The 27,097-nt window shown below is 46.4% G+C and overlaps 1 protein-coding gene across 1 annotated transcript in view; it reads left to right on the top strand.

Moving 5' to 3' along the window:
* LOC141160925 (uromodulin-like) overlaps positions 1-26,256 on the top strand; it is a 105,408-nt gene extending 79,152 nt beyond the window's left edge. Inside the window, exons 12-17 of the mRNA XM_073645725.1 lie at positions 9,187-9,344; positions 10,873-11,118; positions 17,911-18,073; positions 18,164-18,242; positions 18,741-18,776; positions 25,663-26,256. Of these exons, the coding sequence (XP_073501826.1) occupies positions 9,187-9,344; positions 10,873-11,118; positions 17,911-18,073; positions 18,164-18,242; positions 18,741-18,776; positions 25,663-25,721 (741 nt within the window). The 3' untranslated portion in view covers positions 25,722-26,256. The remainder of the gene's footprint in view (positions 1-9,186; positions 9,345-10,872; positions 11,119-17,910; positions 18,074-18,163; positions 18,243-18,740; positions 18,777-25,662) is intronic.
* Positions 26,257-27,097: the final 841 nt, after the last annotated feature.

The following is a 27,097-nucleotide window of genomic DNA, read 5'->3' as shown; positions in this document are numbered from 1 at the left end:
CTGAAAAAATATTTGGGCTTCTAGCAGTGTGTGGGACTTGGTCTATTAGTCCATCTATACTGACCTCCATCAGGTTGCAAATTAAAAATAATTTTTTTCTTCATTTATCTCTGAAAAAATATTTGGGCTTCTAGCAGCGTGTGGGACTTGTTCTATTAGTCCATCTATACTGACCTCCATCAGGTTGCAAATTAAAAATAATTTTTTTCTGCATCTAGCTCTGAGAAAATATTTGGGCTTCTAGCAGTGTGTGGGACTTGGTCTATTAGTCCATCTATACTGACCTCCATCAGGTTGCAAATTAAAAATAATTTTTTTCTGCATCTAGCTCTGAAAAAATATTTGGGCTTCTAGCAGTGTGTGGGACTTGGTCTATTAGTCCATCTATACTGACCTCCATCAGGTTGCAAATTGAATAAAAAAATTTTCTGCATCTAGCTCTGAAAAAATATTTGGGCTTCTAGCGGTGTGTGGGACTTGGTCTATTAGTCCATCTATACTGACCTCCATCAGGTTGCAAATTAAAAATAATTTTTTTCTGCATCTAACCCAGCCAATAGTTTTGGCCTAATACCACAGTTTGGCCACTCAGCTCTGCTCGGTTACCATCCATTGTTTTTTTGTGCAAACAACTCCATAGTTGTGAATTAGTTAACCACTAAAATGAGTGGAAAAAGGCCTGCTGCTGGTGGAAAGGGGAATAGGCGTGTTGGGAAGGGGAAAAAAGGTTGTGTCCGTGGGGTAGGTGCAGAAGAAAGACCATCTTCCAGCCAAACTAAAATGTCTACTTCTTTTAGCGGACAATGTGATAAGATCCCTTTCTTACGGCCACGCCAATCGCTACAAATTCCAGATGAGGCACAAAAACAGCAGGTGCTTCAACGGATATCAAGTGCTCCTTTAAGTGGGCTCTCCTCCACATCAACTTCAACATCACAAATACTCCAGTCCTCAAAGGTGTCACCCAAATCGCACTTGCTTCCTCACAGCTCCCAAATCTCCAGCTGCCCGTCTGAGTATGAGGTAGAACAGATGGTTGAGTCTGCAGAGCTGTTTACTCATACTATAGCCTGGGAATCAGAGGTCGACTCCAGCGCTTCTGTGAATCCAGACGAGGAAATGATCTGCACTGATGCCCAGAATCTTTATGAGTCGGATCCAGGACCAGACGCAGAAGGTTCTGACCATAATGTAGACCCTCATTCCCAAACTGTAACTCCTGTTGGTGGAGACAATGAGGAAGACGATGATAAGACTCAAATACCTGATTGGAGCGACAACTTTAGTTTTTTGTCAGGGCAGGAACAGGTTGGCTCTGAGGACGACGGGTGTGATAACGCACAGGGTGATGATGATGAGGTCGGAGATCCCACTTACTGTCAACCCACAGTCAGCCAAGAGATGAGGTCAGCAGAGGAGGTGGAGGAAGATGCTAGTGACAACGAGGTCAGGTTGCGCCTTCCTGGACAGAGACGTAGTACTGGAAGCACGTCAACAACTGCATCCTCAAACACAACTCTGCCTCTCACCACAAGTCGTGGTGGCTCTTCAGGTCGCATGGGTGCTAAGCCTTGCATAGCCTGGGCATTTTTTCAGATCGATAAAGATGACCCAACTCGTGTTATCTGTAACATTTGTCAGCAAAAGCTAAGTAGAGGCCAAAAAATACATAGTTTGAGTACTTCATGCATGAACCGGCACATGGACATGAAGCATAAGTTGCAGTGGGAAGCTCAGTGTGCTACAATGCGGTCTAGCCGGCCGGGCCAACCACCGTCTGCCATATCTTGTGCATCCGCGGCCTCTTCATCCTCTGTGACTGGGGGGACAGCAGTCACACCTCTTTTGGGGCGCAGACCTGCCACCTCTTTACCTGCAACAGCCAGCGTGATTGGCAGGTCATCATTTTCTTTGGAGGTGGTAACACCAGCTGGTCTTGAGCGCTGTCCGACATCGATAGCACCACCTTTGGATCAAGGCAACCTAACATGTCCGCCTGCATCTTCCTCACAGACCGTCAGTTTGCCGGGGACACCCTTATCAACCCCGTCTAAGCACAATAGCCAGCCCTCGGTCCCTCAGATGTGGACAAGTAAAAGATCATTTCCTCCTAGCCATGAGAAAGCTAAGAGGTTGAATTTCACCATCTGCAAGCTCTTGGCTACAGAAATGCTGCCTTTCCGCCTGGTGGACACAGAGGATTTTCGAGACCTTATGTCCGTCGCAGTGCCCCAGTACCAGATGCCCAGTCGGCACTACTTCTCAAAGAAAGGTGTGCCTGCGCTACACCAGCATGTCGCACACAACATCACCGCTTCTTTGAGAAACTCTGTGTGTGACAGGGTGCATTTCACCACAGACTCTTGGACGAGTAGGCATGGACAGGGGCGTTACATGTCGCTGACTGGGCACTGGGTAACTATGGTGACAGCAGGACAAGGGGCTGCTGTCCAAGTCATGCCGTCCCCACGAGTTGGACATCAATCCTCTTTATGTCATTTTTCCTCCACTGCTTCTGCCTCCTCAACCTCCTCTCGGTCTTCCACCTGCACCCAAAGCCTGTCTGGTCATGCCACAAGCTTTCTAACTGCGCAGAAGGGATCCTGCACACCTCCTTACTATGCTGGCAGTAGGGCTCAACGTCATCAGGCGGTTTTTACATTGAAATGTCTGGGAAATGTGAGTCACACAGCTGAGGAGTTGTGGTCAGCTCTGGAGAACCAATTTCATGAATGGTTGTCTCCACTGGACCTGAAACCAGGGAAGGCCGTGTGCGACAATGCTGCAAACCTGGGTGCGGCCCTTCGCCGGGGCAATGTCACACACGTGCCTTGTATGGCTCACGTGTTGAACCTGGTTGTCCAGCAATTTTTAGCCCACTATCCCAGACTAGATGGCCTTCTGCAGAGGGCACGGTCGCTGTGTGCTCACTTCCGCCGTTCGCATCCCGCAGCTCAGCGACTTACATCTCTACAGAAGTCGTTGGGCCTGCCACTTCACCGGCTAAAATGCGATGTGCCTACCCGGTGGAATTCAACTCTGCACATGTTGCAGCGACTGTGGCAGCACCGACAAGCCCTGGTGCAATACGTTCTGACGTATAGCCTGGGCCAACGAGATTCAGAGGTGGGGCAAATCACGCTGGAGGAGTGGTCTCAGATCAGGGACCTATGCACCCTTCTGCACAGTTTTGAAATGGCGACGAAGATGTTTAGTGCTGACGATGCCATTATCAGCATGACTATTCCGGTGATTTACATGCTGGAGCACATGTTAAACAGAATTCGGAGTCAGGTGGTGGCACAAGAGGAGGTGGAGGAAGTAGAGGAGGAGGAGTTGTATGCGGAAGGGCTAACATCTGCAAGGTCCAGACGGTCGGCAGCACCAAGGCGGCAGGCATGTGAGGGTGGGGGAGATGATTTTACCAGGGCGCATGGTAGCAGCCAAACTAGTGAGGAAGGTGCAGGAGCCCAGGAAGAAGTGGAGGACGAACTGATGGAAGACTCATCAGATGAGGGAGACCTTGATCACATTTCTGTTGTGCGAGGTTGGGGGGAGAGGACAGAGGAAGGAAGCATGATTGCTACCTCGCCACCAACACAACAGGGACTTGGTGCTCCTGGATGCGCAACACACATGAGTGCCTTCTTGCTGCACTACCTGCAACATGACCCTCGAATTGTGAGAATTAGAAATAATCCTGACTACTGGGTTGCCACACTGTTAGATCCCCGGTACAAAAGTAAATTTGCAGAAATTATTCCTGCCATAGAAAGGGATGCACGCATGCAGGAGTATCAGCAGAGACTGTTGCAGAATCTTACATGTGCTTTTCCACAAAATACCAGTGGTGCACGTAGTGAATCTCACAGTTCCAACTTGCCAACCGTGGGACCGTCAAGTGTTCAGCACTCAAACCGTAACAGAACCACAGTATCTGCTGGTAACATCAATTTTGCGGAATCATTTCACCACTTTTTTAGCCCATCCTTTGCAAGGCCACAGGAGACAAGAAGTCTGACACATAGTCAACGCCTAGAGACGATGGTACAGGAGTATCTCCAAGTAAACATTGAAGCCACGACTGTGTCACTGGACCCTTGCTCTTTTTGGGCTTCCAATCTGGATAAATGGCCGGAGCTAGCCACTTACGCCTTGGAGATCTTGTCATGCCCCGCAGCCAGCGTTCTGTCTGAACGTGTGTTCAGCGCTGCTGGTGGTGTGCTGACAGATAAGCGCACGCGGCTCTCCACTGATAATGTAGACAGACTCACGTTCATAAAGATGAACAAATCATGGATCCGAAACGACTTTTCTACCCCTGTGTCATCCTGGGGAGAGTAAAAGCTTGATGATTGGTTAAAATCACCCTACCAACCATTTTAAGCTTTCAAATTACTAATCATGTTTATCTGTATCTTGACTGGAAAATAATTTGGGCTTTGTAGCAGTGTGCAGCACTGATCCTATTAGGCCATCTATAATAAGCTTCACCAGATTTAAAATTAAAAATAATTTTTAGCTGCATCTAGCCCGGAAAATAATTTTGGGGCTCCGAGATGCGCAAGACACATAAGTGCCTTCTTGCTGCACTACCTGCAGCATGACCCTCATATTGTCAGAATTCGAAGTAATCATGACTACTGGGTTGCCACACTCTTAGATCCCCCAAACTTTTCGATCAACCTTTTCATTTTAATAAAGACCAAAAAAATGGTCATTTTTGAAATTATAAGCATTAGCAGGTTGTTAGAAACTGAAATCAAACAGTTTTCAACTCAAAACTTTATTCTAGGTGATGTTACATTTTCACATAGAACCCCTTGTTCGAAAGGAGCTTCTGAACTCTCTCGTCCATTGAATTTGTCAGGTTTTGGATGGTTTCTGCTTCAATTGTTTTGCATGAGGACAGAATACCCTCCCAGAGCTGTTGCTTAGATGTGAACTGCCTCCCGCCATCATAGACACTCCTTTTAATGATGCTCCAAAGGTTCTGAATGGGGTAGAGGTCAGGGGAGCATGGGGGTCACACCATAAGTTTGTCCCCTTTTATGCCCATATCAGCCAGAGATGCAGATGTTTTATGTGCAGCATGAGATGGTGCATTATCATGCAGAAAAATGATCTTGCTGTGAAATACACGGTTCTTCTTCTTGAACCATGGCAGGAAGTGCTGTTTGAGAAAATCCACATACATTATGGAGTTCATCTTTAGCGCCTTCAGGGATCCTAAAGGGGCCGACAATCTCTCTCCCCATGATTCCAGCCCAAAACATTACTCCACCTCCTCCTTGTTGGCGCTGTAGCCGTGTTTGCGTGGGGTGTCCATCAACCAGCCATCCTCCACTCCATTCATCTGGACCATCGAGCGCTGCACGGCACTCATCCGTGAACAAAACAGTTTTGAAATCAGTCTTCATGTAATGTTTGGCCCACTGGAGCCGTTTCTGCTTGTGTGAAGTGGATAGAGGAGGTCGACAGGATGGCGTATGCACAGCTGCAAACCTCTGAAGGACCCTGCATCTTGTTGTTCGGGGGACGTTGGAGGCACAAGCAGCTTCAAAAACTTGTCTGCTGCTATGACAAGGCTTTTTTGCCGCTGCTCTTTCAACCTGACGTAATTGCCTGTAGGAAAGAGTCCTCAATTTGCCCTTATCAGCACGCACACGTGTGTACTGTGAATCAGCTACATACTTCTTGATTGCCAAGACACTTCATCCTGATCATCGCACAATGTTGATTGTAGTCATGCCTTGACCTAAACACTCCACAATTTGTTGCTTCTCAGCAGCCGACACATCCTTTTTCTTTCCCATTTTGGCAGAAAATGTAGGCTGCTTAATAATGTGAGAGAGCCTTCTTAAGTAGTCTTGCCTTTCATTGGACACACCTGCCAAACTAATTAGCACAGGTGTCTGCAATTGCTTACAGTGATATAAAGAGCCCTGACACACATCACCATCAATGAGTTTAACTGACAAATAAACAAATTCTTCCCTTATCACTCCTAAACACTTTTTGCATAATAATTTGGAACGCGGTGTACATGTGCTTTTCCACAAAACACCAGTGGTTCACGTAGTGAATCTTACAGTTCTAACTTGCCAACCGTGGTCTGTATGGAATTGTTCAATAAAGGGCCCAAAATTAAGATAACATAGATGGGAGAGGTCTCTATGAATAGGAATTCCTAAGTATTTGATACCCTGTGAGGGCCAGGCAAAGGGAAAGTTGGACTGGATGGAATCCTATATGGATTTAGGGAGGGAGACATCGAGGGCCTCAAACTTCGCTGCATTGATTTTAAAATTTTACCATGTAACAAAGTGATCTATTTCAGCCATTACAGCAGGGATGGATATATGTGATTGAGTGATATATACTAGGACATCATCAGCAAATAGAGAGCACTTGTACTCGGTGCCTCCCACCTCAATCCACCTAATATTGGGGTTATGGCGAATTGATGAGAGCAGGTGCTCCGTCACTAGGATGTATAAGAGAGGGGACAGAGGACATCCCTGCCTTGTCCCATTGGTGATTGTGAAAGGTGATGAAAATGTTCTGACGCACCCCCTGGGCCTTGGGACACCCGGAGCCGGACCCTTTTTGGTGGATGCTGGTGGTTGTAGTCTTCGTGGCGGCGATCCGGTTCCGTGGCTCAGGGCGGTCAAACCAGTGGCGGAACTATTTATGTGGTTTTGATGTTTAAATGTCTGACTACGCCACCCGTGGATTGCGGTCAGAGTGAACCGCCGCTACAGGGCAGACCGCTAAGGCTGGAGTTGTGGGTGCAGCAGAGCGTAGCATAACTCCCCACGGGAGGAGTATAGCCTCAGGGCAGTGTATGCGGAGGATGGGGGTGATGGTGCAGGGCAGCAGCAGTAACGACACGGAGTCAGTGATGCAGTTCAGGGCCTTTACTCACAGTTCTTATTATCCAGACCACGTCTGCAGGTAACGGCTGCCCACGTCGTACTGTGCTCACCAGGTGAGGGGCTCAGACAACTCCCAGATAACTTTGGAGCGCTTCACAGGACCCCCTTTGTGTGTCCTTTGTCTGGCCTTTCTTACCAACACTTCTGTCCGGCTGCCTCGGGCCTCCTCTTGGTAAACTTGGCGCCAGTTTCCCTGACCCTATGTGGTGCCTTCCTAGCGGGTGGAGCAAGGGGCTGCGCCACATAAAATGTCAGAGCCTCCGGTTTCTAGCTGAGGGTCGTTTCCTGCCTCCACTAGTTCGGGGACCGGTCTCCCCCTTTGGCCTGACCCCTCCACGCAGGTGGATTCGGGCGTGCGGTGGCGACTCGCCCGTCCGCACCCCTGGGATCCCTTCATTCCTCGTTCCTGGAGCCTTCTCCGCTCCTCTTCCTTCCTTCTCCCTCTTGCAGGCCTGGGCCTCTGTTACTAGGCCCGCCTCCGGAGCAGAGCTCATGCAGAGCCCCTGCTCCCTGCCACTTCTGCTCAGACTTCTCTGCACTGAACTAAGATGGTGCCCACCTTTTATACTCCCTTCTCAATGCACCCAGGAACTGCTTCCTCCCTGCTCCTGCACTGCAGGGTTCCCCTTCCTCAGTGTTCCCTCCCCCCACTCCAGCCAGGGACAGGGACTGTCGTGCCCATCTCAGGGGCATATTGGTCGCCCTGCCCCACGGCAATGTGGTGTAATGCATGCAGGTGTCGGGTCCTGATCCACACTCCATCCTTATCTGAGAGTGAGATATCACACCTCTGGGTGAGGTGCAATACGTCTGTAGCAACCGAGCCCTCGGTGCTACAGTTCCATTTATCTTCAGCCTAGGTGACGTATTGTGATACAGGGCCGTGATTTTGGCTATAAAAGGGTCCCCTAGACCCCTACCCCAAGCTTTTTAAGAGAATCATATATGGCGTGCCAGGAGACTCTATGGAATGCTTTCTCAGCATCCAACGAGAGTATCTACTTACAAATTTTTAACTGCATCTAGCCCAGGAAATACTTTGTGCCTAGTAGCAGTGTCTGCTAGTCAGCGGATTATCCCGGCTGTTAAGCAAGCTACACCACCTGTAGTTTGGACACTTAATTTTTTCAAAGGAAATGCTTCGGGACCACGGGATACTTAGTGAAGAGCATCAGGAGGCACCCCAAGGCATAGGGGCTGGGACTGGCACTAGGATGCCTTGCGGTGGACAGCCGAGCTCGATCCTTATAAAAGCTTTTTAACTGCAGCAACTTTAGTGGACGCTACTGGAGCTGGAATTACGCGGCTGCTGGCATGAGACTTGCCCTCCAATAGATCCTTGTAAATGGATTTAAAGTGTATTCATTTAAATTAGAGGGACAATTTAAATTAAAAAGCTTAGAGCTGCCTCCACCACAGGGGGGCTCTCTCGACCCACCAGCGGACAGGCACCAGTATTGGGAGAGGGGGGCTGGCCGTCAGGGTTCACCGCGGCTCTGGCACAAACCCGGCGACATGGAGGTGGCACGGGCAGGAGCGGACTGGCTGTCTCGGCTTCTCACTCTTTGGATTTTAGAAGGGCATGACATGCCTATATCTGTGTCTCCCCCTCCTTTTACTCCTCCACCTCTTTTCTTTTCGCATGACTATATGTACTTGTCACTTTTCCATGTGTTAGTTGTGTCTTCTGAGCAGTTTGTCAGCTTTTGGACACCTTTGAAGGTGTTTTCTATGTGTTTCTATGTGTTTTTGTTTGCCTGCCATTGGTTTTAACGGTGTTCGAAGGTGTTCGACGAACAGTTCGACAAACAGTTCGGCGAACACACGGGTGTTCGACGAACCGAACCGAACTCGAACACTACGGGGGTGGCTCAACACTATTAAACACAGCTGGACTCCAATGAAGGAGTAAATCCATCTCAAGGAGGATGACAAGGAAATGGACAGCATGTGACTTAAATATGAGTGTCTGAGCAAAGGGTCTGAATACTTATGACCATGTGATATTTCAGTTTTTCTTTTTCAATAAATTTGGAAAAATTTCTACATTTCTGTTTTTTTTCAGTCAAGATGGGGTGCAGAGTGTACTTTAATGAGAAAAAAAAAAAACTTTTTAGAATTTACTAAATGGCTGCAATGAAACAAAGAGGGAAAAATGTAAAGGGGTCTGAATAATTTCCGTACCCACTGTAAGTCTCTGATTCCTTTCTTGACAAAGTGCTAGTGTTTATATGTTATATTTCTGTAGATAAATGAAACCCATGTAACTTATAAAAGCACAATGCATCTTATTTTGGAATCTACTGGGTTAATAACAAGAGATGAAGAACTGACTGTGACAATGTATTGTGCATACCTGCTGGACATGATGGTCAGTCTCAACATAGCCGTGAATCCATTCTTTAGGTACTGTAACTCATTTACTACCTTTCCTTTCTATATCTGAACTATGTAAATGTGGCGCCCTGCTGCGCACTGGTGCCACAGATCCCAGAAGGGTGCATGGATGGACTTCTCCACAAGAGGCCCTCACACATACACACACCTCCACCCTACCACCTCAGACCAGCAGAGGGAGCCCGTCAGGGATATATATACTGGAGGGTGGAGTTAGGCAGCGGAGTAGTAGTTTTTAGAGAGTCGAGTCGAGTCTAGCTCCTCGGAGCAGAGCTGAGAGTTCAGCTGAGAGCGTGCCGATGCTCAGAGAGCCGTGAAGAGCAGCACGCTGCTGCGGTGCTTAGGCGAGCCAGGGCCTACAGCACGAGAGTGATGCCTAGTGAGGGCCCCGAGTCACTGCTATGCGCCCTCACATGCTGAGGTCATCTGCCGGAAGATTCACTGCTCCTCACGCCCGGAACTATGGGTGTGGGGAGCAGTGAATATTCATTTTCCTTAATAGCGTGCACACTGTGTTAGCCACACCTACCGGCTAACGCAGCGGCTGGGCGATCATGTGTGTCCACTATTAAAGAGTATAATAGCGAATATTCACTGCTCTCCACTCCCATGGGCGGGAAGCCGGTGGCTGCGGCTAACACTGTGCCCGCTGCTAAAAAAAATTAATATTCACTGCTCCCCAAGCCCATGGGCATGGGGAGCAGTGAGTATTAATTTTCTTTAGCAGCGGGCACAGAGTTAGCTGCAGCAGGTGGCTCCTGCCTCCTGTGACCCGCTCTTCTGCCGCTGCCGTTCCCCTCACCATCCAGAGCTGAAATATAAGGTACTGTACATTCGGACTATAAGACGCACCCCCCCACTTTCCTCCAAAATTTTAGAGGAAAAAAGTGTGTGTTATAGTCCAAAAAATACGGTAACAGAATTATGTAATATTCCTCTATGAAGGATTTTAGAACTCACATTGAGAAAAGTAGTACCTATTGATAATACTTTAATAGATAAATATAACAGATTATATAATAACTCCCCTAGTGGGGGAGATTATATAATATCTCCAGTAAGGGAGCTTATTATCAATAGGTACTACTTTTCTCAATGTGAGTTCTAATATCCTTCATAGAAGAATATTACATTATTCAGTTACTTAATCTAGTTATGGAGCAGGGGCACATTTATAACATTATCTCAGCACAGGAACATTTATTTTAAACACATCCAATTATAGAACATATTATTATTCAATGGTCTATTGATTAAAATGTTGATTAAAATTAAGTTTGTTCATGAGAAAACCCCTTTAAGAAAAAATCTTGTAAACAGTGTGCTTTTTCCAGAAACAGTTGACTCTGCACTATGTCTTTGTCTGGAATTAAAAATCTAGTATGTCTTACTGAGATGCAATACCACATACAGGCCATACAGAAAAGTGGTGCTGTTTCTAAAAAAAACCACTCTATTTTAATTTTTCTATTTCCATTATTGTTTTAAAGCACTTACTCATGGTAGAACTCATATATTAACTTTTTCATATCTGCAGCTCCACAAATATCACTGTTGGAGGAACTGGACAATTCACAGCATACATAGCTCTTTATAAAGACAGCAGCTATCTGACTCCATATGAAGGGACAGAAGTTTCGCTGTCAACCAAGTCAATGATGTACGTTGGTGTATTTGTTCAGGCAGGAGATGCTTTTGAGTACGCTCTTGTAATGAGGACCTGTTACGCAACACCTTCACCAAACGCAGATGATCCCTTAAAGTATTACATCATTCAAGACAGGTATTGACTGATAATCTCTTAATTTGATAATTGATTATTGCAGAAAATGATTAGTTTATATTGCTTCAAGGGAGTCTCTGGAAATAGAAAAAAAAATAACTAAAGGAAGATGTCTATACCTTGTATCATTCAGAAAGACAAGGTAGACAGCAGTGTGAGCAGCCTCTTCTTACCTCAGCACCCCTGATATTTCCAGTATTAGATCAGATAGACAGGCTGGACAGTAGTGTGAGTGACCTTTTTTTACCTCAGTACCCCTGGTATATCGAGTATTAGATCAAATAGACAGGGTGGATAGCAGTGAATAAGTTAGACAGCAGTGTAATTGGCCTCTTCTTATCTCAGTACCCCTGGTATCATCAGTATAAGACCATATTGATATATTGACATGATGGACAGCAGTGTCAGTGGTCTCTTATTACCTCGACTCTCCTGGTATATCCAGTATTAGATCAGAAAGACAGGGTGGACAGCAGTGTCAGCAGCCTCTTCTTACCTCAGAACTCCTGGTATCTTCAGTTTTTGATCAGAAAGACAAGGTAGACAGCAAAGTGAGCAGCCACTTCTTACCTCAGCACTCCTGGTATCTCCCATATTAGATTAGATAAACAAGGTGGATATCAGTCTGAGCAGTTTCTTCTTACCTCAGTGACCCTGGTATTCCCAGTATTTAGTCAGATCAATAGAGTGAACAGCAGTGTGAGCAGCCTCTCTTTATCCCAGCAGTGCAAGTATCCCCAATATTAGATCAGATAGACCGGGTGGACAGCAGAGTGAGCAGCCTCTCCTAATCTCAGCACTCCTAAAATCTCTATTATTAGTTTAGAAAGACAAGGTGGACAGCAATGTGAGCAGACTCTTCTTAGCACAGCACTCCTAGAATCTTGAGTATTAAATCAGAAAGACAGGGTGGACAGTAGTATGAATAACACCACTCCTTACCTTAGTACCATTAATATCCCCAGTGTTAGGTAAAAAGAAAGGGTAGACAACAGTGTGAGCAGCCTCTCCTTACCTCAGCATCCCTGCTGTCTCCAGGATTTGATCATAAAGACAGGATGGGCAGCAGTGTGAGCATCTCCTTCTTACCTCGGTACTCCTGATATCTCCAATATTACATAAAAATATCCACAAGAAGCACATCAACTTTCTACAAATGAAAGGAGGGGAAGACACTTCCTACACAGCAGCTCTGGTATGTCCAGTATTACATCAGATAAGCAAGGTTGATAGCACTGTAAGCAGCCTCTTCTTACATCAGCACTCCCAAAATGTCCATTTTTAGATTGGAAAGATAGGGTGGACTGCAGTGTGAGCAGCCTCATCTTACCTCAGCACTCCTGGAATCTCGAGTATTAGATCAGACTGACAGGGTGAGCAGTAGCTGGAGCACCACTCATTACTTCTGCAGCCCCGATATTTCCAGTATTAAATAAAAAGGGTGGACAACAATGTGAGCTGTCTCTCCTTATCTCAGCACTCCTGGAATCTCCTGTATTAGATCAAAACAAAGGGTGGACAGCAGTGTGAGCAGCCTCTTCTTACCTCATGATTCCTGATATCTCCAGTATTACATCAAAATATAGGAAGCACATCATTATTTTACAAATGAAGGAAGGGGAAGGCACTTCCTACTCCACATGCTCACAGACACATGTCCTAACAATCTAGGACAGGTCTCTGCCAGTGTTACAAGGCAGCAGCCGTATTAATTCTATACTCATTACCATGCTAGACAAAACAATTATGATTTGTTAAGTAATGGTATTTAAGAATTGATTTACAATAACATTTCCTTTAGCTTATAATTTATTTTTTTTTCTATTCCCAAAGAACACTTACAAGGGATGTTCCAATTGTAGATATTTATGTAAAAATTGAGAAAATATGTCATAAATGTCTCATAGATGCATATGTCACTGGACCATATAGGACAGATTCCTCTGGATCACCCTATTTTTTGCAAGGAAAGAACAGTACTCTGTTCCCCCCAGAGAATACCCACCACTATGGGTTTCTCTCTTCCGCCTTTTTTTGTTTTTGTTTTTTTATTGCTCTATTTTGGCACTAAGAACTTTAAGGCATTGAAGCAACTTTCCGCTTTATGAAACAGAGAGCAATGTGGACGTAATGTTTCTTATGTGTAGAATTCCCCCCAGCAAATACACTTCCCCGATGACATCTCAAGACTGAGAAAAGAAATGCATCGGGAGGCTCTTTGGGTCATTTAGCTGAAAGGCTATACTTGGGTACTGCCCTTGTCAGGGCAGGAGCAAATGCAGAGGGCACGACAGGGTAAATAGGTCCCAACAGCGGCTCCTGGATATCCAGAGGAATCTGTCCGATATGGTTACCTTCTGCAGATGAAATGGGTGAGATCAACACTTTTTTGCACATCTATTTGCACTATGAGACTTGTTTTGTTGTGGAAAGGGCTCATTAAATTTATTTCTTAGCCCTACATCTTTTACCTCTAGTGATTCTTCTTTTAGAGCCCTACAGACCGCTTTTTTATTTTATTTAATTTGGACCACTTTTTTTGTTTGTCCTAATCTATTGTAGTACTGTCAGTGTCGGGCTGGGGTGCCAAGGGCCCACCAGTAACATCAACTTCACAGCCCCTCTTTTCAGCTACATGCAAATATGACTTTACCCTCATTCACAAATTTCTATAGCAATAAAGTGGGTTGTTCATATAAGAGGGCGGTGACCCACTTCTGCATGGGGGCCTACCTGAGGATTCTCCTGTTCTCCTGTGGGCCAGTCCGATCATGGGTACTGTTCACTAGGGTGACTTTATAAGTGAAATATTCTGGTTGAAATAGGGGTGTCTATACCTTGCAAATGGGTACCTATAGGTCCTATTACTTATCAATGTGGTTCTCTAAGAAAATTTAGACCCACTGTGGACCTAGGAAATATAAATATCTTTCTCTAAAGTATTTGGTTAGTATATACAGGGTTATTGCAATTTTTAAATACTATTAAAAGGTTATGTTTTATTGAATCTTTCCATGCTTGAAAATTCTCTCGATTAAACTAAATAAACTGGATATACACAGATGGGGAAAACAAAAGTGAATAATCTAAAAGTGGAGAAACAAAGAATCAATACAAAAAAATGTAGTATGCTATCGGCAGGAAATCACCTGTTTACACAGGATAAAGTGCAGCCAGATTACAAATTGCAGCACCCAATGAATGAGCATTTGGCTTGTTCATCAAGTGTTTGCTGGTCTATGACAGTCAAAACAAGACAAATCCTTCCTAAATTTCTAAATTTTTGAAATTGACAATATTTAGTAGTGCGGTGCTTGTCTCTATGAAAGTTGAGTGACACTGACCACCAATGCATGTACAATCCTAATTTTATTATTATGTAGGTTTGTATATGCAAAAATGATAGCCAACAATGTTATCTTCTTATTTCATACATAGACTTCATAAATACTGCATGAGTTACTGGTTTGATAAATGGTCAAAATTCATCTAAACTTGACTTTTATCACAGCTGTCTATGACTCGCCCCCTGGGCCGTGGGGCACTCGGGACCGGGCTTCAGGGCAATGCTGGGAGTAGTAGTGGCGACCCGGTCCCGTGGCTCAGGGTGGTCAGACCACTGGTAGTCTACTATGTGCTTTAGGTAATGTCCGACTACGCCACCCGTGGATTGCAGCTATTATGAACCGCCGCTGCAAGGCAGTCCCCTGAGGCTGATGGTGTGTGCAGCTGAGATGGTATAACTCCCCACGGGGAGAGTGTAGCCCCAGGGCAATGTAGTAGATGGTGGGGGTGATGGTGCAGGGAGTCCCAGTACCGTTAGTGCTGGCGAAGTAAGAAGCACAAAGACAACATGTTGCAGTCCAGGGTCTTTTACTCACAGTTCGTATACTCCAAGCCACTTCTGCACAGGTAGTGACTGCCCGAGCCGTGCCGTGTCCACCAGGTGAGGGGCTCGGTCAACCCCCAGGCAATTCCGGAGTATGGCACAGGACTCCCTTCTATCCTTCCTCTGGCTCGTGCCCCACCAGTGACCAAGCTTTTGTCCAGCTGCCGCGGATCTACGCGGGTAAACGTGGGCCCCGTTTCCCGCTATCCTATATGGTGCCTTCCTAGCAAGGTTTAGCAGGGGGTCGCACCAAATGATGATCACGACCTCTGGTTCTTGGCTGAGGGTAGTTTCTCCTCCACCAATTTGGGATCCGGTACCCTTTTCTCGCCCGACCCGTCACCCGTAATTTCCTGGGTCCTTAGGGTCCCTTCAGCCTTCTTGTTCCTGAGCCCTTCTACACTTTGGGTACTTCTCTTCCTTTCTGTTCCTTTCTGTTTCTGTTCCTTTCTGTTCCTGTTCTCCTCTCCTCTCTGGCTCCGGCCTTCACCCTAGGCCTGCCAAGTGTAGCTGGGCCCAGACTGATCCACAGCTCCCTGTCAGCCATCTCTGGCTGAACTCCTTCTCTCACTGAACTCAACCCAGAACTAAGATGGTGCCCACATTATATACCCTTCCCTAGTGTGTGAGCTCAGGTGACCAGCAACCAATGAGCTCCTACCTATGCTCAGAAACCGTCTCCTCCTGCTCCTACATCACTGGGTTTTCCTCCCCCCTCCCCACTCCAGCCAGGGACATAGTCGGTCGTGCCTGCACTTCTGTCTAGTGGGAGCACCGTTGAGCTGTCCCCCGGAAATAGGGTGTGTGTGATGCATGCAGCTAACTGAGCCCTGGTCCATACTCCATCCTTACCTGGGAGTGGAATATCACACCTCTGGCAGAGGTGCAATACCCCTGTAGCGGCCGAACCCTCGGGGCACTACATCTAAAATGACAAATATCAATTTTTTCTCCTTTGTGACTTTTTGGGGCTTCATACTATGTGTCAGGTGATATCTATTAAAAACCAGAGGTTGCGGCTGAGTTTTACATGAATCTGAATTGCATTTTTGCATCTTTCTCTCTTTCTATCCTGCTTTGTCTTCAGTAGTCAAGTTTGCTTTTTTATTTAGTTAGGAAAAAAAGAAATGTGTCACAATTTTTATTTTTGTATTAATAATTATTGATTATGGAATCATTTATTTTTTTGAAGTCTAGTTTTTTGAAAATTAAGTCTTCTGTTTTAATATTTAATTATTTTTTTCTGCAGTGACTGGCGGCTGCTATTTGTATGTGCTGGGGAGTGTTCGAGCACAACACTTACGCACTGCAAATATGGCAGTCCCTAAGCATAGGAGACTACTTTGTGTCCGACTGCATCTCCTGTAATGTGGCTGCCTCAGCTGTGAACAGGGCATGCTCCCTGGATGTCCAGTTCACAGCTGTAGGTGGAGCCAGAGATGTGATCTGAGTTACAATTTTCTCCTGGCACTGCTCACACAATGTTTAGCAGCAAGTGGTGAATGGCGGTCTAGGGCATCGGCGGTGAGTACAGGTCAGGCAGCCTGGTAATGTACTAAAAACCCCAAGCTACCGACCTGTTCTCACCCCTGGAAGAACTCATTGTTGCAGTCCTGCTCTGAGCAGTGAGAACAGGGCTGTAGAGGTTGCTTCTTTTCAGTGGTTAGAGAAGCTTGGTGGCTTGGCATTAGTAGTATAATGTCAGGCTGCTTGACCTGTGCTCACCACCGCTGTCACCGCAGTGTTCAGAGCACAGTAGTGAAATCATCATGCTGCTGTGCTCTTTCCACTGAAGACTGACTCAAGTCTACTCAGTCAGTGTAGGACTATCCTGAACGGGTTAACCTTGTCGTGGTGGGATAGTTTTATACGATTTTTGATCAAAAACAGTATTACTAAGAGCCCTATTTTATTTAAATGCACTTGCTTTTTATTTATTTACAGCAGGGTTTATGTTTATTTTGCTTCTTGTAGGTTTTTTAGTCAGTGTAAAGCCTCATTCAGATATCTGTAACTGTAAATCAGGGACATGTCAATGAGGCTTTACACTGATTTAGCAGAATCATATATATAATCTCATCATCAACAATAATCTCAGATAGTATCATTACTGATCTACAAACCAGCATCATTCTCAGAATCTATCATCTCTGAGCTGCAACCCAGCTATGGAATTATTACCTGCAGCCATCTCTGAAGATATTATTACTGCGCTTTAATTCAGCTTTCTCAGCATCATCAGTCGTCTCAGAAAGTATCTTTACTGAGATGCAAACCACGTTTCCCACAGAAAACAGTCTCAGGTTGTATTATCACTGAGCATTAACCCAGCTTTCACAGCATCAGAGACAGTCTCATAACATATTATCATTGAACATTGACCTGTAACCCAGCTTTTCCAGCAACTACAGCAGTCTCACAATTTACCATACTGAACTGTAACCCAACTTTTCCAGCATCAGCAGCAGTTTCAGAATCTATCATCACAGAGCAGCAACCATGAAATTCTACCATCAGCAGCAGTCTCAGAAAGTATCTTTACTGAACTGCAAACCAGCTTTACCAATGTCCATGGCAGTCTCAGAAGTACACAGAAGAAATATTTTTACTTATTATTTTTATTTTTTTATTATTATTTTTCCCTGTAGCTGTCCTAAATTTTTCGGAATAATTTATCAAAGCTGGCAAATCAGGATTTAAAAAATCCACTCATCTGTAGACAGTAAACAGGGGATAAAGTTTTTTAAAAAAGTGTCCATTTAATCCTCTTCTCTTCTTTACATGGCACAGGGATTCTAATGAATGGTTCTAAGAGACATACTGGATTAGACATATTACATTTTCATAATCACATTTGCACATTTTGATTGTATTACTGGTATTTGCATTATTTTTCTCCGTAGCTGTCCTAACAAACAAGACTCAACCATTAGCGTACCTGAAAATGGCGTCTCAAAAAAAGGTCGCTTTGCAGTTCAAGTGTTTAAATTTGTTGGCGATCATAACTATGTCTACATTCACTGCGCTGTAAGTCTGTGTGACGTCACTGCTGGATCCTGCGCCCCTGTAAGTATAACTGTGCATTATTGCTTCTTTGTACTGTTTGCATTTTGTATGAGTTTATAATTAACAATTTCATTCTTCTTATTATTGCAGTCCTGTTCTGGAATTCGGTCCCGAAGTTCAGCAGCTGAAAAAAGTTATCAGCTAAGTCTGGGTCCAATTCGTCGTGAAGGTAAATATCCCAGTTGTGTTATTATTAAAATGGTCAAATGCTATAAAGTGTTGCTTACCCTTAAATGGTCTTTTTGTGCTAGTTACAATTACCACTTTAATAAGGCATACAGTATTTTAAAGGGGAGGGTGTGCAGAATGTAGAATGGGGAATGTAGTCTTATGAAAGCTGAAGAAATGTTTTTCACATACCAGTGTTAGCTAAGGGATTAACAGAGAATACAGAGGCAAGGGGTCAGCTAATCTAATCAGTTGTATTATGTATAAATATGTTTGATAAAGGTATTTATATGGGATTCATCTAATGCACGAAAAAAATAAGCTTTACTAGGGTAATGTCAGAACATAATCTTGAAAAAGGAGCCTTCAGAAGTCAACTTTCTTCTAGGAGTTGTCTGTCCTGATACAAAGGCCTTTTCGATTCACTGGTCATTTCTGTCTTCTCTTTATTAACTTATTTCATACTCTTTGGATAATTCATGTATCTATTATTCTACAGATGAAGTAATAGGTACTACACCTTCCGGCAGTATTGGTAAGTATGACACTCAGTGGTACATATTCGTGAAGAATATATGCATTTTTATGACCAGTTTCTCTTTGTTGTCATAATATAAGTATGTGTAAGCATCTTTCCCCTCTTCTTGTTAAAGAAAATGTGTCATTGGGAAATTGCTTCTGACGCGCCCCCTGGGCCAGTGCTGTTAGGGATACCCGGAGCCGGATCAGATGGGGGTTGTAGTCTCCGAGTGGCTGTGACCCGGTCCGTGCCCAGGGTGTCAAACTCAGTTTGTGGCAGTCCTTATAGATGTTACTAGATGTTCTTTTATGTCGACTACGCCACCCGTTGATTTGCGGTCACTACGGCCGCCGCTGCAGCAGGGTCCGCTGAGGCTGGTGGTGTGTGTGCAGCTTTGGGTAGTATAACCCCCAACGGGAGGGGTATAGCCTCAGGGGGTCAGCCGTGGAGGATGGTGGTTGTGAAGGTGCAGCAAAGAGACTCAGAGGCATAAAATGCAGTTCCAGGGTTTTACTTACTGGTGTTGCTCGGGTCACTGTGTACAGCAGTGACCACCCGAGCCGTGCTGCGTCCACCAGGTCCTGGACTCGGTCAACTCCCAGGCAACTCCGGAGTGTGGTCCTGAGCTCCTTTCTGACTCTCCCTTCTTCTGGCCGTTCCCACCAGGGATCCACCTAAGTCCGGCTCCCTCGGGCCTCTTGTTGGTAAACCCTTGTCTCTGGGTTTCCTGACCCTATTCTTGGTCTGCCTTCCGGGTGGATTTAGTGGGTGGTCGTGGCAGATCCTGCCCACGACCTCCGGTCTCTGGCTGAGGATTAGAGCTGTGGCCTCCACCAGCTTGGGATCCGGTACCCTGTTGCCGACCCTTCACCCTATTAGCTCTCTTATGGGCTCTTGGGGTCCCCTCTTCCTGCGCCTCTGGGTCCCTCTTCCTTCTCCTCTGCTCTGCTTCTCAGGCTCTCTGACAGACTGTCTGACTGACTGACTGTGGCTGACTGACTGACCCTGATCTAAGATGGTTCCCACCTTATATACTCCCTCTATGTGTGAGCTCAGGTGACCAGCACCCAATGAGCTCCTAGCTTTACCCAGGCTGCTCCCCCTATCTGCCCCTACACTACTGGGATGTTCCACCCCCCCTCCCACTCCAGCCAAGGACAGACTCGGTCGTACCTGCACATTTATTAAGTGGGAGTACCGTCGGTCTGTCCCCCGGAAATGGGATGTGTGTAGTGCATGCAGCCTACTAGCTCAGTTCCACACTCCATCCTTACCCGGGAGTGGAATATCACACCTCTGGGTTGAGGTGCAATACCCCCGTAGCAGCCGAATCCTCAGGGTGCTACATTCCCCCCTGGTAAATCACAGCACGTCCTCGGGCTGTAAAAGAATAAACATCCAAAAACATACAAATTTTTTTTTTTTTTTTCCAAAACATAAACATATAAACATATAAAACATCCTCATCAGCAATAAACTTTTCATATAAAATTTTTTTCATAAATAACATTCTTGCTTCTGGTTCCTCCGGTCACTGTGCAACTTGTGACCGGGTAAAGTGCGACAGTCTCTCTTGGAAGAAAACAGTTTCCTATTAAACCGGTAGAGGGCGCCTTAGGAAGCGCAACTATATACAAATGGGATATGGCCGCTCTCAGTCCTCGACCAGTGGGATTAAGGACGGCTGTTCACAGTCCTCAGCCTGTTAAGGGATGGGGACACACGGGTACAGTTCACTCTTTTGTCCCAACGGGGAACATATTTTAAGCAGCAACAGTTTTTTTGGTACCCCTACGGGCAACTTTATACAGTCTCTCTCTACCGTACTTCAACGACGGCGTCCTCCTGCTCTTTCTTTAGATTCTTCAGACCCGTCCGGGTCCTCTTGCTCCTCCTCACACCGCAGCTCCTCCTCCGTCAGGCGATGCACATGGAGGGCGTAGGGTCCTTTGGCACACTTGTGCCGGGTGAAGGTGACCTCGTCCCCTACATACAGGTCACGACCTCTGTGTCCCTCCGGCAGATGGCTTTCTACGTCTCTGCGAGTTACAAAGACGTCGCCGGGGGTCTGATGGTCTCTGATAAAGCCCCATCCGTGCTGCATATTGAATTTTATCACAGTCCCGGTGGCACGGGGACCATGAGCTGCACGGGGTTTCCTCCTGGTCCGGCTCTTCTGCTCCGCGCTTCTTATCTGCATCTGCTGTTCCCGGACCCGCCTCTCTCTCCGCTCCCTCTCGAAGACTTCGAGCTGCTGGCGGCAGCACTCTGCACGCTCCGCTGCGGCCGCCCGAGTCTCCTGAGTGAACCCCATGAGGTCTTCTCCAGTGGGGTCCCACTCGAACTGTGCCTCCTCCAGCGGGGGCGAGGTCCTCTTTACGGGCTTCGGAGCCGGAATCAGGGGCTCGCACATGGGCCTTGCTCTCTGGAGTTCCAGCTGAATGTACTCCTGGGGCCATATGAAGGGCTGCCCATCCGGGCACGTATGCTGGGCAAATAGATTTTCACCCAGGTGCGGCACTCTAGATGTTGAGGGCGCGTTGATGGTAGCGGCGCCCGGGTTAACCAGGCCTTGCGACCAGGCCTGGGGCACCTTAAAGGCAAAGGGCACCGTAAGAACGGCGGCGCCCTGGGTTATTCGGCCCTGCGACCAGGCCGGTGGCTCCGCGGAGGTAGGGGGCGCTGTTGGAATTGCGGCGCCCGGGGGTACTAGGCCTTGCGACCAGGCCGGTGGTATTTCCTGCTTTGCCGCGCTCAGGGTCGAAGCGCGTGACGTCACAGGGGTCGCGGCCGCGGTTTACGGTTGAGGCCTAGTCTGCGGCGGTGACGATGCAGCGACGGGCACGGCAGGGGGAATTTCGGGCTCTGCGACGGGGAGCTGGGGCAGGTACGCGGTTTCTCGGCTCGGGGTAGAGACGTCCCCTTTACCTGCCTCCGTCCGTTCAGCTCCCTTCTCGGCGCCATCTCCTGCCTTCATTCCTCCTGCGCCATCCTCAGAGGCGGTCTGTCTCCTCGTCTCAGGTGGCGTGCTCCGCTGACGGGTGCCGGTCTGCTGGGCCATCTCTCGGCTCCACTCCGCCAACGTCTCCCGCTGCACCCGGGCCATCCTCCGTGCGAGGCCCTCCAGCGCGGTCTGTGCACACTCCCGGTCTCGGGGGAGCTGTGCTAGGATCTCCAGCAGGCCTTCTGGAGTGGCGACCTGCAACAGGCTCCTGACCACTGGGTCGGTGCTGCCTGACTCTCCCTCCATCTCCGGGTAGGCTCTCTCTGGACTCCTCTCCAGACTTCTTGTCTCCGGGTGCGCTCTCTCCAGACTGCTCCAGGCGACACCCATCTTTGCTCTCTTGTTCTGTCTCCGCCCACATCGAGGGTGGTCCCGGGGCAACTTTGTGATTGTCAGTTCCAGGGGCAGTTCTCTTACGCTGATGGACACTTCCAGCATCACAGTCTCTGTTGGTGGGTGCGGTTTCCGCTTTTGGCGCCATTCTTCGACCTGGCCCACGATGGGAGGTGACCTCTTGCCACCCTCTGGCACGCCCATAATGGCGTCCGCTCTTCCAAGGCGGGAAATCTTTGGAAATGGCGGGAATCGTCTCCCAGTGGCGGGAAACTCCATGGATGGCGGGAAAAAGCTGCAAATGGCGGACAACCGGCGGGAAACGACCTGTGATGGGGTCCGTTGGCGGGGACCCTCCGGAACCGGCGGGAGACTTCTTTTTGAGGTAACGGTGAACTTTTCTTCAGGCACGCAGTACCCGGTTGTTGCGGGCACGTGATCCTGCCGACTACGCCAAAGTTGACGCGCCCCCTGGGCCAGTGCTGTTAGGGATACCCGGAGCCGGATCAGATGGGGGTTGTAGTCTCCGAGTGGTTGTGACCCGGTCCGTGCCCAGGGTGTCAAACTCAGTGTGTGGCAGTACTTATAGATGTTACTAGATGTTCTTTTATGTCGACTACGCCACCCGTTGATTTGCGGTCACTACGGCCGCCGCTGCAGCAGGGTCCGCTGAGGCTGGTGGTGTGTGTGCAGCTTTGGGTAGTATAACCCCCAACGGGAGGGGTATAGCCTCAGGGGGTCAGCCGTGGAGGATGGTGGTTGTGAAGGTGCAGCAAAGAGACTCAGAGGCATAAAATGCAGTTCCAGGGTTTTACTTACTGGTGTTGCTCGGGTCACTGTGTACAGCAGTGACCACCCGAGCCGTGCTGCGTCCACCAGGTCCTGGACTCGGTCAACTCCCAGGCAACTCCAGAGTGTGGTCCTGAGCTCCTTTCTGACTCTCCCTTCTTCTGGCCGTTCCCACCAGGGATCCACCTAAGTCCGGCTCCCTCGGGCCTCTTGTTGGTAAACCCTTGTCTCTGGGTTTCCTGACCCTATTCTTGGTCTGCCTTCCGGGTGGATTTAGTGGGTGGTCGTGGCAGATCCTGCCCACGACCTCCGGTCTCTGGCTGAGGATTAGTGCTGTGGCCTCCACCAGCTTGGGATCCGGTACCCTGTTGCCGACCCTTCACCCTATTAGCTCTCTTATGGGCTCTTGGGGTCCCCTCTTCCTGCGCCTCTGGGTCCCTCTTCCTTCTCCTCTGCTCTGCTTCTCAGGCTCTCTGACAGACTGTCTGACTGACTGACTGTGGCTGACTGACTGACCCTGATCTAAGATGGTTCCCACCTTATATACTCCCTCTATGTGTGAGCTCAGGTGACCAGCACCCAATGAGCTCCTAGCTTTACCCAGGCTGCTCCCCCTATCTGCCCCTACACTACTGGGATGTTCCACCCCCCCTCCCACTCCAGCCAAGGACAGACTCGGTCGTACCTGCACATTTATTAAGTGGGAGTACCGTCGGTCTGTCCCCCGGAAATGGGATGTGTGTAGTGCATGCAGCCTACTAGCTCAGTTCCACACTCCATCCTTACCCGGGAGTGGAATATCACACCTCTGGGTTGAGGTGCAATACCCCCGTAGCAGCCGAATCCTCAGGGTGCTACACTTCCACATCTCCACCAGGACCTGCTCCTGCAACATTCGCTTCTGTCGTCAGGAGCCGCCGTATTCATTTTGTGGGTGGTGCAGATAGAAGAGACGTTTTAACCAGAAGCTCTGGATGGCACAGGCTCTGGCTAGCCACTTAAATTTGGGTGGCTATGACCTGCAGTGCTGTACAGTCTGGCAGTATGGGTGTGCGTGCTGTCGAGCTGGAGTTATCAGCTCCCTAGTCCTGCCAATATGAGAGCACCACACCCTACTTAAGCTTCCAGCTTACTGCTGGAAGCTGCCAGATATAGCTTTGTGCTTCCCTGGTTTGGTCTATGGTTTCTGTTCCTGTGTTATATTTGTGCTTTCCTGTTTTGACCTGGGCTTGTTTATTGCCGTTTCTCCTGCCTGATGATTTTTTACCTTTGTGGTCCTCTTGATTTTGACTTAGCTACCTGACTATCCTTCTTGCCAGCTTGTACCTCCAAACAGCAGCTGACTCTGTGGCCCTTGCCCAGAGACCCCTTTGTAAGTCCAGATCCCTGTATAGTTGTTAAAGGGTGAAGGCCAGGGCAACCCCAGGGCTCTGGGAAATGGAGTACCTTGCGCCAAACTTGATCTTGGTAGCCATGTTAGAGCTGTCAGGCGACCATTAACAGAGCCTCATTACAATTATTTGCTGGGGTGAAAAAATAATTAGATGTACACTAGCACCCTAGAGATAGTGTGAGATGAGTCAGACAGAAGCTGCAGGCAGAAACATGGGTCCTGTGTGAAAGTCAGTGAAGGAGGGTTATTAAAACAAATAAATAAGGTACTGCCTCGCTACAGACTGGACCCGGGGAATTAACAAAGTGAAACCACAAATGAGGGTAATAATCACCTAGACCTGTTAATAATAATAATGCCATTGGAGTGTGGGAGGAAACCCACGCAAAAAAGAGGGGAGAACATACAAACTCCTTGCAGATGTTGTCCTTGGTGGGATTTGAACCCAGGACCCCAGCACTGCAAGGCTGCAGCGCTAACCACTGAGCCACCATGCTGCCTATAATTTTGCCTTGTAGTATTGGAATACACTTACATATACCCTTAGTCCCATGTGTTTTAATCTTTTCTTCTTTGCATTCTACAAATTGGTTCACCTGGTTATTAACAGGTCTAGGTGATTAACCCCCAGGTAATCCCCCAGGTCCAGTCAGTAGCACGGCAGTGCCTTATTTAAGTAAAACATTTTATTTATGTGTATTTAAAAAAAAAAAATTTTTTTTATATATCTTTCATATTACTATGTAAAAAAAAAATTAAAAAAAATCTGTAAAAAAAATAGCAATAGACTGTCTCATACCCCATTTATTGCATATAAACCTTCTGAGCTTATAGTCTCAGCATGCTCCAATCTGGGCAAAGGTCAGTGTGAATAGTGGATCCTGTGTTCTCTACTGTTTATAGAAGTGTCACCTTTCATCATGTCTGCGGTGCTAAGGAAACTGCGGGAAAAGTATTCTGTACAAAATAAAGAGTGTGAGTCTAGCATAAGGCCTAGAAGACAGTATGAAAATTACAAGATTTTTCTTTTCTTTTTTTTTATCTTAAATAATACAAATAGTGATATGAAAAAAAAAAAAAAAATGTTGAAAAAATTAATTGAATTTCTGATAATTCATTCTCTTTAAGACACTGGAAGGGAAGTCAGAAGGAAGGGAATAACACCTGAGTTCAGGATCAGATTCTAACCTGGGTTTGTTTATAACCATGGAGACATGTATGTCATCATAGGGGCTGCACGCAAAATATAGTAGGATGTTTTTAAGCAATATAATATTTTATCATATTACAAATAGGCAAAAAATGTGCTTTATTGGAAAGCACATTTAAAGCTGGATTAGATATTAAAATTCTTATTAAAAAAAGGTCCTTTTTTATTCCAGGCATGCATGAATCTTCTGCGCTCTTTGGCTTTGTTCTCCTGCTGATGACCCAAGTTTGATTTTGTTGAACCATTGATTGTAGTGACTTCTATATTCTTATCATGCTCATCTCTTATGTATAGTACACTTATGCATTATTGGAGTAACTTTATATTACTACTATGTACTAGTCTAGGAAATTATATAATTTATTGTGATTTTATTAATCAATGCTTTAAAGCAGGTTCTACATAGTATACATTATGCATAGTACTTAGTATACTTATCAACATTTAAATCCATAATAAAAAACATTTTGGATGCAATTTTGCATAAACTGGTTGAATATAATTGAAGGAGTTTATACATTAAGAAATCCTTTTTCTGTATACTGTAATAAAGCATATAAATATTATAGAGCAGTAGACCCCCTTACTTAGGACCACATGCTATGTCAGAACTGAGAGACTGGTAAGACTGATTTCTGCTTTGAAAGAATTGAGTCCAAATGATCTGAGAAGACCAATACTATTAAAAATCCTTTATATTTGTTGGCCAGTTGGAGATTTTGCATTGGGTCTTGTGATGAGCGAGTATGTTCGGTTAACCCTTTCGGCGAGTATGCTCGAGAGAGTACCGAGTATCTTCAGCGTACTCGGTGATTTGTTTGAATCACTCCCATGAGCATGATTTGTGACTGTTTGACAACTTCAATGCATGTGAGGAATGCCTGTTTCTTAAGCATAACTCACATGTATTAAAGCTGTCAAACAGTCGCAAATCATGCACACCGGAGTGATTCAAACAAATCACCAAGCACACTGAAGATACTCTGTACTCGCCCGAGCATACTCGCCGAAAGGGTTAACCGAACATACTCGCTCATCACTAATTGGGTCCCATGAGCTTCAAGTTCCACCTCTGATGACCATCACAAGACTAGGCGTCACAGATTTTATTTTACAAAATGCTTTAGTAAATCTGTGACCTGAGTTGCAGCTTTTCAGCTAATATTATGTTGCATCAACTTTTCCAATTCTTAGGTTGCTAATAGAAAAAAAAGCAATCAGCAAATTATCTTCTAAATGTGAACACATTTTAGAATGTAAAATTTACTTTTATAACCAATAAACTTTTATTGGGCTCAATAACTGTGTTTCCTTTATTGTAAATACTGACCTTGTTGATTTACAACCAGAAACAGGGATGAAGAAGCAGTAGAGGTTATTGACTGCAGAACAAGACAGAATAGAATCATAGAAAAGAGAAAAATTAAGGAAATATTGGTGGTATAATGTTTTCTTTTTTTGTGCCGCCATTTATTAGTCTTATTATGGGAACAAAATCACCTGTAAGATTATCTCTGTTATTTGATGACTCTAAGAAACATCTCCCATGTCTGTGTCTTAGATTCCTAAAGTTGGCCATACACCTAAAAGAAAATTTGCTTCAACCC

This window comes from Phyllobates terribilis, unplaced genomic scaffold (genome assembly GCF_046119375.1).
Source record: "Phyllobates terribilis strain yellow unplaced genomic scaffold, ASM4611937v1 Scaffold_9__5_contigs__length_417890890, whole genome shotgun sequence".
In the NCBI taxonomy this organism is placed as follows: Eukaryota; Metazoa; Chordata; class Amphibia; order Anura; family Dendrobatidae; genus Phyllobates; species Phyllobates terribilis.
This window is presented reverse-complemented; position numbering and strand designations above follow the sequence as displayed.